At 38.7% G+C, this 13945-nt stretch overlaps 1 protein-coding gene across 1 annotated transcript in view; it reads right to left on the bottom strand.

Annotated features, from left to right (window-relative positions):
* The window catches only part of eno4 (enolase 4), a 43733-nt gene that overhangs the window by 20021 nt on the left and 9767 nt on the right, over positions 1-13945 (bottom strand). The window contains exons 3-5 of the mRNA XM_048608976.1: positions 5150-5340; positions 3074-3216; positions 734-897 (exon numbers count right to left, since the gene is read on the bottom strand). Of these exons, the coding sequence (XP_048464933.1) occupies positions 734-897; positions 3074-3216; positions 5150-5340 (498 nt within the window). The remainder of the gene's footprint in view (positions 1-733; positions 898-3073; positions 3217-5149; positions 5341-13945) is intronic.

Here is a 13945-nt window from a genome sequence, read left to right as displayed (position 1 = left end):
GAGGAGCAGGAAAGCTGATGTTTCGGGCCTAGACCTTTCTTCAGAAAAATGAAATGTCAGCTTTCCTGCTCCTCTGATGCTGCTTGGCCTGCTGTGTTCATCCAGCTCTACACCTTGTTATCTCAGATTCTCCAGCATCTGCAGTTCCTACTATCTCTGAACCAGTATTTTTACATTTCAGCTGTACTGAGCTTACGACTACAGTGGTCGAAAGTGAGATGCATGGAGATGATATGCTAATGACAATGCTAATACATGCTCCCTATTACAATGCTTTATAATCTACAGCCTCCTGCAGTTTTATTAAATCAAGTAGAAAACCATTACTGTTTGCTTCACTTTCATATTCCATATAATTTTGGATCAATCTCCACAAGGTCTTGACTTATTTCATCCTTATCCATTCAAGAATTCAATAGTATCTTAAAGGTCTGTGCAACATTGCCTTTAAACTCGCATTTACATTGAATACCAAACAATTTCACAAATACTTTACAATGAATAAATTTATAAAGCATGTTACTGACATTTGTTAAAGTATGATGTGAAATGTTAAACCTTTAAATTCTGAGAATGGGATATTTACATACATGGGACCTTTGGCTATTCTGTTGCATGGCTCAAAAGATGCTGGTTAAGTTTTCACATAGTTGCAGCTTGTATTTTTTACAATAATTATGAACAGAATAAACTTGGAAGTTGATGAGGAATAATAATTTAATATTCCACTTACGTGATTCAGGGCAGCAATATGTAAAAACAAAGACGTATTCTGAAGTTTAACTGCAGCCTTAGCCACCGCCAATGATACAACACCAATAGCCACAGCACCAGGAAAACATTTTTCTGGTGGCTCGCGGGGTTTGATTGGTTTCTCTGGAGCAATACTTTTCTTGGCTGTAATATAAATACAATAAATATGACCTTTAGGACTATCTTTGATCATCCATTGGAATAGAAGAATTTTTTTTTCCAATTGTTTTATCAGTTAATTAGTGGTATTAGATTATCTGCATCATGATGCAAAGGGCATTTTGATTATGTGGGACAGTCTAGATAGACATTTTCCTATCCATCACTTTGGTATATTGGATAGAGGAAGCCGAGCCATTTTAAATTGACCCATTTAAAGAACAACATCATTGATTTCAAGTTTTTCAATCAGTACAGATCAATCATCATTTAAAGAATAATATGAAAATAATTTTAATGACGCTAGCTTGGATGTCGTAGTGTTTCTGGGGTAAAAGAACAATATTCTAAACAGTTTGGTATTACCTTCCAACCTCCACACTTGAAGACATTGAGACCTTCCTGGAATATTCCACAAACACCAACCATGTTCCAATATTTCACCTAATTAACCATTCTTCTTGTATAAGCCTTGATGGTGACCATCAGCAGGCTATTTAGTATCAAAACTGAACCCAATTCCTTCCTCACAAAATGCTCAAACATTTTTACATTTTGCACACTGACTGGGAGCAAGATTAGCCTATTTTCACCTGCCTCAACTCAAGTGCTGAGGTTACCAGTATCACTCTATGCATCATGACTTTTTAAATTAAAAAATATGAAATTGCCTGCCTCTCCACATTGGAATGATTGACAATGATGATTTTTATGAGTAATGTATCTTACTTTTCATTGCAGACATTTACATTCTAAATTTCTCCCTAACTCATTTGATTCTTGAAATTTTAATGTGTGAACAACGAAATTAAAGCATTTGGAAAATCATTTTCCTAAAAAAATGTTCTTTTTATATAGCTTGAATCATGCGGCAGGTGCTAAAAAGCATTGATAGAACCACTAATGATTGGAGGGGCAAACTGAGTGACAGATGAGAAATTCAGTGGACCACCTAGAGGGCAAGTTGGCTCAGTTTATTCTGGATAATTAATGGTAGTGGCAGATGGACAGCCAATGACTGATAGGTCTTTAGATGAGCTACAGGCAAGAACATTCATTTTCCTCAAAAATGTCACAACAAATCCATTTTTTTGGCTTTGTCAAGTGGCTTCCCCCTTACAGGATTCTATGCTGTTCAACGTGATTAAGCACAGCTTGCACAGAACAGGTCCTGCACATTTAGATATCAAAATGGCATCAAGATTAAATTCAAATCAAAGAAGCTCATTTAAATATGTTAATGAGTTTCCCATCCATTTCTGGCTGTAGCTGTATATCTCCTTCAATGCCAAAACTAAGGAGATGATGGGAAGTCATCAGGACGTTTATTTTTGAAATTTTTGTCTCACATATACACCAAAAATGATAGCAAGCCAAAATCAATTACGTATATTCAGAAGTGTTGCATTTCCTTGGGTATAAAACATATTAATCATATTAATGTTTAGCCGAATTTTGCATTAAAGACCTTCAAAGGTTATCTATCTCTTTCAGAGATTGAAAAGATGCTATGCAAGATGTGTGAAGATATCTGAAATTGTAGGAGAGCAAGTGAATACATAACTTTTCAAAAATGGGCTTCTGAAGTTCTACCTTTTGGAAATTCTGTTTGATAAAGATCAATTGAACAGTTAAGAGAAACAGTAGTGACAACTACTGTTCATTATTTTTGTTATATACTCATTTTATTATTTAACCAAATGAGTTTATTCCTGTCCTTTCAATCTCCAACTAACTGCCACCTGCACTTCTACAGAGTACTTTTATTGCTTTTTTTTTCTGGACTATTTTCTCACAGGTTTGATACCTGTACAAATCACTGATCATGTGAAAGTCCAAATGTAAAACATAAAAATATAACGTATTATCAGTCTCAACATTTTCAGAGAAGGTTGCCATGGGGAAGTGGCTGAATGATAGCTGCACTTTTAGGCCCGAAACGTCAGCCTTCCTGCTCCTATGATGCTGCTTGGTCTGCTGTGTTCATCCAGCTCTACACCTTGTTATCTCAGATTTTCCAGCATCTGCAGTTCCTAGTATCTCTGATACAATTATACAAGTTATGGGGTCAGAATGCATTTTTACTTTTAGTATTCAATCAACTATTTTTAATATCAAGGCCAACCATGTTTATGGAAATACTTCTCAAAATTAGACTGACCTTTAAGAGGTTTTTTTTTCTTGTCTACTACAGGAACAGTGTTGGTTGAAACAGATTGTTCAGGCTCTGGTACAACCTCCTCTACTTCAGCATCTTTTTTCTTTTGCTCTTCATCTTCTTCTACTTTTCTTTGAAAATATTCACTACAAACAGCAAATTCAGAATTGTCACTATGCTGAATTGGCAAATCACTACTAACACACAACAGTAATAGTTAAAGACAAAAACCTTAAATTAGTGCCAATACATTTGTTGACTAAGGGGCTGTAAAATGGACTGAAAATGAATGGTTAACAGCCTACGGGACTCCCAGAGCACAAGTCAAATATTGAAGAGACTGGTTCAAACTGTTTCTCCTAGAAAAAACTGTAGTGTAAACAAGATAACTCACTGATTGTGTTAAAACAAATGACACATTTGCAGATTGCTGCATAATAAAATGAACTATTGATTGAATTAAAAGGATAATTCAGTCACGTACTAACTGGTAAGGAAAGGATTTAATTTGCACACCATTAAATTACAAGAAATGGCCTCACATGAAGTCATAGAGTTTTTACACCACAGGAGATCACATGGCCTGTCAATGCCATGTCAGATGTCTGTAAAGCAATGCAGTCAGTCCCATTCCTCCATTTAATATCCATAACTCAGCAAGTCCCTCTATCTTTAGAACTGTGTCATTATGTATACATTGCTTCTTTCTATTCCTTCTGTTATACATCTGAATATACGAATTGGGAGCAGAAGAGGGCCACATGGCTCCTTGAACCAACTCCATCATTCAATCAGATCATGGCTGATCTGATTTCTTCACATTCCTGCCCAACCCGGATCATCTTTTATTTTCATACTTACCAAGAATCTAACTCAACCATTAAAAAAATTCAAAGACGCTACTTTTACCACCTTTTAAGGATGAGATTTCCAAAGCCTCATGACCCTCTGTGAGGAAACATTTTGTTCATCTCGGTCTTAAATCCCTTACTTTTAAACAGTGAACTTCAGTTTTAAATTCTCCTATGACTCCTTTCCACATTCACCCTGTCAAGACTTCTGAGGATCTAGTGGACTGAATTTTCAAATCTTTTGGCAGCTTTTTCTGTCAGTGGGATTCATGGTGGGCCATTTCACACACCCTTTACCACGTTTCATGGGCTACAGTCTCACGCATACATGCAGCATGTCCACTCAATGGCTCTCCTGCATATCAACCTCCTGAACTACTTACCATTCCTGTCCTCTGCACATCCAATGCATTCACTGGGGTAACCTTACCATATCTCCTGAACCTATGTCATCACTAATGCCTCTCACATTCATACTCATTTCCATAATACACAATCCCTCCCTCTGTATCATTGCAGGAAACTATGTCTCATAGCCAGGCCGAGTGTCCTAAGATGGCTAATGAGGCTGATTCAGTGGCTACAAACTTTATAATACGTAGGATATTTGTTGTCAAGTGTGATGTCTGTTTATGTACAATTAGTTCATGTCATGGTTTGCCTTTTCATCACTCCTGCTTCTGTTCTTCATTTTATCGTCATTAGGCCTCAAAATACTGTATTTCTTCCCATAGACTCAGCCTCCATCTAGTTTGGTCCAGGTCGATGGTCTCCCAGGAGGTAATGTCAATATTGCATTTTTTAGATCATATTCTAATGAAGGGTCAATGGACTTGAAACGTTAAATCTGTTGCTCTTCACGAATGTTGTCAGATCTGCTGCGTTTCACCAGCACTTGACTTTTGTTTCAGATTTTCAACATCCACAACTCTTTATGTTTATTGCATTTTTCGTGTTGGCTTCCAGCACATCTTTGAAGCATTTATTGTAACTTCCTCTATTCCATCTGCCCTTACTGAACTGTGAGAAGAGGGCCTGCTTTGGGAGCCTGGTATCTGACATCTGAACGATATCACCAACCCACTGTAGTTGAACGACAGCTGATTGTAGCCTCCATGCTTGTGGTACAGCAGTCTTCACACACAAAACATAACGTACAGGCTATATGCAAGAAATTTCATTACAGAAGTTTAAAAGAACAATTCATTTAGAAGAACTAAACCTGTACCTCAGAAATTTGTCCACTTGTGTCTGATTGGCTGGCAAAAGCCCTTTTAGTAGGGAATTCAGTGGCCCATTAATCCATTCCAAGGCAATCTGAACACTGAGATTCTTTAGCTCAATTTCTTTATCCATGGTACCGAAGGTAGTGTAGTTAGGATCATGACAAGAATTAGACATTGTAGTAAAACAGATGCTCTGAAAAGTAGATTGTGTTAGAACATATTTAATGCAGACATCGGAGTAAAAGTGATATAAAATTGTGATGTCAATACAATATCTCCTGTAAATGAGATGTTGCCTGACTTCAGTTTTTAAAATAAGGCCTACAGTCATGTTTGATGCAGCACATTGTTGTACGCATGCTAATCTTCATTTCCAAATCCAGGTTGTAACTATAAAAGCTAATTTACCACATTGTTTTTGAGATAGAACGAGGTGAAGTAGTTTTAATTCAGCTTTAATTGGTGTATACTATGTGAATGAGTTCAAATAAATTAAAGTTCATTGAAAAACTCTGCAGGAAACTATCATGAATTTTACTTCAGTGTTTCATATAAGCATTATTTTATTAATTTTATTATTTTTCATCAACAAAGTTCCATGAAATAAAGTTCAGCTCTTCAATGACCAAGGAGTAATCCAGCTGCAAATTTCTTGAGCCTGAAAGTCAAAACCAGCAGTAGCATTAAAGAGCTGACGTAAAGGAATAAAAGAATCAACATGCTTTGAAAGATGCTAAATCTCCAGATATAAAAAGGTTGTGATACAATATAATTGAGATTATTTAACTCAAATATCTTTGTCAGATTTTGCCAGCTCAGCATGAGAAACTGATGTTGGACAGCAGAAAATGGATGAACAGAACCATAAATTTACACTTCCCAGTCAATTTCTGCTGGCCACCATTTTGATCAGCATGGAAAAACTGGCAAGTTGAGAACGAATGTGTACTCAGGTAATGAAGGGTCTAGACCCGAAATGTCAGCTTTCCTGCTCCTCTGATGCTGCTTGGCCTGCTGTGTTCATCCCGCTCTACACCTTGTTGTCTCTGTACGTTGGTAATATCATGTTTAGCCTTTTTAAATACCTGCCTCATTTTCCTACTTGAGGCAGGCAGATTCCAGAAGCCTGTGTAAAACATGTTAGATTAGTCTGTTTGTGGGGAAAACTTTGGAGTTGGAAACATTTTAGAGAGAGTTCAAAAGTTCTTGACAACATTTAATGTCATAATTAGATATTATATGATGTTAAGTAGGTTTGAACACATTGTCCCTAAAAGATAAGTGACCAGTAAATTGAGCAGTATAAAAGTGTCCAGGTGCATTACTTTCTTTCAGTACTTTCTCAATCAGACAATGTGCTTTTCTGCATTCAATGTGTATCAATGATCAGATATCCATGTGTCTGGATCTTTTCCTTGGATTTTCACATTGATTTACAGTCCAGACATCTGTTAAGCATTGGAAAAATAAAAGAAACTGATGCCTAACTTATTTTGTCAAAAGCTTATCTGTTGATTTTTTAGAAGAAATGAACAGGTAGCTCAAACAAGTTTAAATGCTACATTATATTGAGTTTTGGAGGACCTACTATAGTTGTGCAATGTAGAACGTGTCATGAATACTTGGCTGAGCTCCAATTACCACAAATGGATATAGCTCAGCAGAAGTTGATTACATAATTGTGAATTGGACTGTGAGCTTTGTTTGTTTGACAATGCTATGATCAGATAAGAGATTAATATATTTTTAAGAGTTTTTTAATTATTTATTTGTTTTGACAAATCTATGAGCACTTAAAGGGAGTGAGTTCTTTAATACCGACATTAAATGGTTGTGTTTTAATGACAGCTTTATGACGTTCTAAGATGAGCAATATTTTCAGTGGAGTTTAAATAGACAATTGTCCATTTATTTACTGTATAAGCACTTCAAAGGCTTCCCAATGCCACTTTCTGGCTTGTGAGTTCTGTTCATAGTGATACTAAGTAAGCAGATATGCATGGAAGCAATGAAGGGGCATATTGAATATGGAGCCAGCGTGGAAGATCTGAGGGTATGTAGTGGGTATGGAGAAAGTGCACTTAACTGTAAAGAGAACATACATTTACTAGATTATTCAATTAAAGGACAAGTGCAATTTAATGGATAGTTCATACAGTTTATCTGGTCTGCCTGCCTACACAATGCTCTTGAAGGCAAGTAATTAACAGGCTGTCCCTGAGAGGCACATTTAATTTAAAATTATATAGGTGAAATGTGTAGGCAGGAAGGCCAATGTAAGTGCCCAAATTCCAGGTAGCTGAGAGCCTGCCAGACAGTAGATTGCACCAATAGTGGATCTCAAGATACAGTCCCTTTCTGAACCCATCAAATAAACTTTAACTAAATAATGACCACAGCTGCCAGGCCATCTACCATTATGGAAGGTGACATCTCCACAAGAATGGCCAGCAGCTGAAGATTCAACATAATGAGACTGTTCGGAGTTGGGAGTATGTGAGAATAGAATACTCAATGCATACATTTTAAAATCGCAACCACATCTCCAAAGCTGCCTTCACAAAGCTGATTGAATTCCAACCTATGATTCTGAAATCTAAGTTCTAATGAACTATTCATGGGAGCAGATATGAACATTCATTGCTTATTAGTTCAACTTCACTGCTACTGTATTCCTATTAACTTGTAACGAATTAGACAGTGAATGTAAAAAGCAGTTAATATCACATAAGGATTCACATTATAAATGCTGTTTTACTTACAGCATTTCTCCTGTATTTATACCAAGACAACAATTTATTCACAAACCAAAAGCCGAATGCGTATGTGTGTTGTAGGGCTAATGATAATTATCTAATTGTAGTACAATATAGCTAGCTCAGCTTTCCACTCTCTCAAAGATAGGAAGCACCCTGCTCTCAAATTATTGCATTCAACCAAGTAATTACACTGAACTGAAAAAAGAATAGTGATGGTCAGGGTAATCTACTCGCAGAAGGGATGGAATGGGCCAAAATTTGGCGTCAAAATTATGTGAGGCTAATGGTGCTCACCATTAATGATGTATAAACAGTACAGCAAGTTCAGCTAAGTGGCAGATGCATGATTGAATATAGATATCCAAATGTTGCTATTGAATTTGTGCTACTGTGCTGTTAGCTTAATGAAATGGCATTTTGCAGCCTGCCGGACTACTGAGATACATTGACTGGCATTATGTTATAAGATAAAAGCAGAAAATGCTAGAAATATTCAGCTGGTCAGGCAGCATCTGTGAGGAGAGAAACAGTTAACGTTTCAGATCAATAACACTTCATTAGAATTAAGGAAAAATAGGAATGGGTTCTGGCCAAGTGAAGTTGCTTCTAACAGAGGGGTGAATGACTCAATTGCAGCTGTCCAAATAAAAAGTAAAGGAAGAAACTAGAAGAAAACAGAACCAGGAAAAAAAAGCTCCACAAAATGTAGGCAAAAATGGGGATCTAAAATGGTTGAACTCAAAGTTTAAAATCCAGTAGGCTGCAGATTGTCAATTAGAAAGAGGAGATGCTGTTCTGTGAGGTCTGTTGAGCTTCGTTGAAATGCTCTAGCGGGCCAAGGACATAATGGTCAGATGGGGGCAAGTCAAAAATTGAAATGACAAGCTACAGGAAGCTCAGCGTTATGTCTCCAGATTGAAAAGAGGCGTTATGCAAAATGGCCACCCAATCTTCATTTGGTCTCCATCATGCAGATAAATGGTATAGTTGTTTTTTCACAATTGATACAAACTTAGCTCACCACAAAAAGCTGATTTTAAAATAAAATACTTGTTCACGGGATGTGTGTACCACTAATAAGACCAGTATTTGCTACATATCTTTCATGGCCCTTTAGAAGGTTATAGTGAGCAGCCCTTTTGAACCATTGCAATCCATTTGGTGTAGCTGTTGTTAGCATGAAGATTCAGGTGATACACCTTGGTACAAGGAACATGGAGAAACAGTATAAAAGAAAGGGTACTATTCTAAAGGTTGCGTAGGAGCAGAGAGACCTGGTTGTATCATCACATCAGGGGAGGCGATGGCTAAGTAGTAATATCACTGGACTGTTCATCCAGAGACCTAGATAATGTTTTGAAGACCTGGGTTCAAACCCACCAAGGCAGATGGTGGAATTCAAATTCAAAAATCTGGAATTAGGAGTCAAATGATGACCATGAAACCATTGTCAATTGTTGGAAAAACCCATCTGCTTCACTAATGCCCTTTAGGGAGGGAACTGCCATCCTTACCTGGTCTGGCCTACATGTGACTCCAGTCCCACAGTAATGTGGGTAACTCTTAACTGCCCCTAACGGGCAATTAGCAATGGGCGATAAATGCTGACCTAGCCAGCGGTGCCCTCATCGTGTGAATGAAATGCAAAAAATGCATTTAAGTCATTAAAGGTGGCAGGACAGGTAGAGAGTGCTGTTTATAAAACATTCACTACTTGAGGGACACAGTGTACAACGTCACAGAGATTGAGATGAACTAATACAGGACACAGTTTAGACTTCTGCTGGAGCACTGAGTACAATTCTAGGTGCCACACAATAAAAAGGATGTGACTGGATTGGAGAGAGTGCAGAAGAAGTTTACAAGAACGGTTCCGGGGATGAAGAAAGATGTGAGAAGTTGGGATTACTTTTCATGGAGAGGAGAAGGCAAGGAGGAGATTTGAACAATTTTCAAAATCACAATGGGGCTAGACAGAGTAGATAAGGAGTAACTATTCCAGCTCAGAAAAGAGATTGAGAACCAGAAGATACAGATTTAAAGAGAAGCAAATATGAGGTGAGAGAAACCATCTTCTCACAGTAAGTAGAAAGGGTTTGGAATGCACTGCCTGGAAGTGTGAAAGGCAAAACCTTCTATAAAACCCAAATTTATTTTGTTTCAGACGCCACTAAGGACCCCATTTCCCCAATACGCTCCAAGAGTCCTGGACCATGCCTAGAATATCAGCCTGACAGATTGTGTGTGCTCTGTGCCATTTCATTTAAACATTTTCAGAACTTCGCCATCCAAGTCATCTGAACTGCACCTATGAGTTTGCAGAGTGTGTAAAGGGAGACCACAGGACATAAATATTAGACCACAAGGCTCAGTAGAGAAATAAAACATAAGTCTTGTGACAACATTGGGAGTAAAGTGATCTGAAATGTTATGAGGAGCAGGCAGGAAATTGGAGTTGAGGCTAGATGAGATCTAACCTCTGACCAGCTCTTGTAGCTATAGTTTTTCTAATGGTCAATCCAGTTCAGCTTCAGATCAGTGTGACCCTCAGGATATTGACGTGGGGGATTCAGTGATGGTAATATCATCAAACGTCAAGGGGTAATGGTTAAATTCTCTCTTGTTGGAGTTGATCACTGGCTAGCACTTGTTTAACACTACCCTGAGGAACTCCTGCATAAATATCCTGGAGCTGATATGCCGGACTTCTAACAACTACAATCATCTTCCTTTTGTACCAGGTATGATTCACACCAGTGAAAAGTTTTCCTTTTGATTGCCATTGACTCCAGTTTTGCTGGGGCTCCTTGATGCCACACTTGGTCAAATGCAGCCTTGATGTCAATGGCAGTCAGTCACACTTCAACTCCGGAATTCAGCTATTTTTTGTATATGGTTGAACTTGAAGTACAATGAGCAGATTTAGGCAATACAGCTTAGGAAGGATATATTGGCCTTGGAGCAAGTACAACATAGGTTTACAAGAATGATACCTAGACTTCAGGGGTTAATTTATGAGGAAAGATTATACAAATTAAGCCTGCATTATCTCATTGAATGGTAGAACATGCTCAAGGGGCTGAATGGCCTACTTCTAGTTCTATGTTTCTAAAGCTATATTGATGTCAGGAGCTGGGTGGCCCTGGCAGAATTCAAACGGAGCACCAGTGAGCAGGTTATTACTAAGAATTACTTGATAGTACTGTTAATGACATCTTCCATCCCTTTATTGATGATGGAGAATTGAAGCATCAGGATGGGTATATGGACAGTAAGAGTTTAGAGGGATATGGGCCAAATGCTGGCAAATGATTTATAAAGGATAACTGGTCGGCATGGACGAGTTGGACCAAAGGGTCAGTTTCCGTGCTGTATATCTCTCTGACTCTACGACTGATGGGATGGTAATTGGCCGGGTTGGATTTGTCCCATGTTTTCTGTACAAGACATACCTGTGGTGTTATATATCAGGAGGCTGAGTACCATGGCTAGGGCTCAGAACACGAGAAGGACATCGTCAAAACTTAATTACATAATTTTTGAGTCGGTAATAATGTTTGGGCTAATTGTGGAGAAGCTTTTTAAAAGCTGGTCAGTTTCCTTGCTGTAAAATCCAATAATCAGGGTATCAAGCAGATGGGTGACTTCCAGGTGCATGCATTTGGTGCAACTTGTCACTTCAGGCTTTAATCTCATTTTTAACGAATGTATTTAGGATTTAAAATGCATATTTAAATGTTAGTTTAAGGTTAATTATTCTATTTGCCTCCCTGTAGCTTCCTAATGAAATTGCATTCAAAATGCCCTTATAGTAAAGTCATACAAACTGTGTGCACTCCTATTAGATGATAAATAATCAAAACATTCTTTAAACTTGCTCATAGATAATGGGTCAATATTACATAATTTTCATATGCTTCTTACTCGCTTTGATAGCTTTTGATGAAAATGCTTTCAACATCTCATAGTTTAAAAGGTAATTTAAAAAAATGCATATCTAAGAGTTTGCATCAACCAACATACAAGCAATTGAGATCATGAGATGGAAGCAAATGTTAATTTAAAAAAAAAATGGAGATTTACTCAAAGCAAGAGATCAGACTGTTGTTTTAATGAGACTTTTTGAATAATCAAAGGCATTTTAAGGAGAAATACACAGGGGAATTATTTTAACACTAATAATGGAAATAATCTGGGCATTGTAGAAAACACGGATATTTCATGTCCTTTCAAACAGACTGAGCTGCTGGCATTTAAAATGAGTAAGGTCTTAAGGGGAAATGAGTTTCAGGCAGCAGATAGATTTCTAACAGCAGGATGTCACGAGGAAACTGTAAATTGTGAAATATGTTTATTTGACAAAGAACTTAAAGCAGATGATTAAAATCAAGATACAGGAGCATGTATAGATTACATCGTTTACGTATGTATTAAATCTAAGCTGGCTGTTAAAATTACTCCACACTACATCAGTGATCTCAATGGACATTCTTGTAAGCTAGTAATATTCAACTAGGAGTACACATTGGACTTCTGATGAAAGGTCAGCACCCTAAATAATAACTTGCCTTTTCCAATGTTGATGGACTTACTGACGGAATTTTCTGCTTCTGCTGTCATCAACCTATGATTTCCCATTTAATAGGTAGAATTTAGTTAGATGTTGAGGACACAAGCAGAAGATCCAGCCACCAAATCTCTCTGGCCTTTACTTGCAGACATGAAGATTTATTTTCTTAAAAGATTTACCTACTTCTTTCAAGACAGGTCAAACACCGACAGATGTTAATGATTTCAAGTTATCTTCAATTAAATATTATGTCCTGAAATGACTCAGCTATTCCAGCCAGAACCCAGCTGTGATCCAGGTGGAAGTCTAATGGAACAGACAAATCTGACTACTGAATCCCTGTTTCTAAAGGACAGTAGGCTGTATGACACTGAATAAGTAGCCCAAGTAAGTTATGGGCTAGATTTTTCTGAAATAATCAGTTACTCAGGAACCAAATATAGCATGATTTTCACTCCACTCCCAATATCTGATGTTACAGGATGAACCTGCAAGTGAGGAAGAAGATAGAAAACTGGAATTGACAGCACATTCAGAATTAGGATTGTATCAGGTGGCTAAACAAGCTCAAACCGCTAAATTGTTTACTCTTGTTCCCAACCATTATTTAACTATGAGATAGTAAGAACTGCCGATGCTGGAGTCAGAGATAACACAGTGTGGAGCTGGAGGAACACAGCAGGCCAGGCAGCATCAGTGGAGCAGGAAAGCTGATGTTTCGGGTCAGGACCCTTCTTCAGAAATGGGGGAGGGGGAAGGGAGCTCTGAAATAAATAGAGAGGAGGGGTGAGGCTAGGTAAGGTAGGTGGGATGGCATTAGGGGAGTGCAGGTAGGCAGTGGTGGGGATTGGTCAGTGAGGTGGGATGAGTCAATAGGTGGGAGAGAAGACAGACAGGTCAAGGAGGCGGGGATGAGAGGGAGGGTTGGTCATGGGATGAGGCCGGGGTGGTTGGGGGGGGAGGGGGTAGATTTTGAAACTAGTATAGTCCACATTGAGACCATTGGGTTGTAGGCTCCCAAGGTGGAGTATGAGGTGCTGCTCCTCCAGTTTCTGGGTGGTGTCGTTGTGACACTGGAGGCAGCCCAGGATGGACATGTCATCCAGGGAGCGGGAGGGGGAGTTGAAGTGGTTCACGACTGGAAGGTGTTGTCGTTTGTTGCGAACCAAGCGCAGGTGCTCTACAAAGCGGTTTCCGAGCCTCCACTTGGTCTCACCGATGTACAGGAGGCCACATCGGGAGCAGCAGATGTAATGGACCACATTAGCGGATGTGCAGGTGAACATCTGTCTGATGTGGAAGGTTTTTTTGGGTCTTTGGATGGAGGTGAGGGGAAGGTGTAGGGGCAGGTGTAGCACTTCCTGCGGTTGCAGTAAAAGGTGCAGGGGCTGGTGGGGCTGGTGGGGCTGGTGGGGCTGGTGGGGCTAGTGGGGCTAGTGGGGCTAGTGGGGCTAGTGGGGCTAGTGGGG

This window comes from Rhincodon typus, chromosome 20, assembly GCF_021869965.1.
Source record: "Rhincodon typus isolate 14 chromosome 20, sRhiTyp1.1, whole genome shotgun sequence".
Classification (NCBI taxonomy): Eukaryota; Metazoa; Chordata; class Chondrichthyes; order Orectolobiformes; family Rhincodontidae; genus Rhincodon; species Rhincodon typus.
This window is presented reverse-complemented; position numbering and strand designations above follow the sequence as displayed.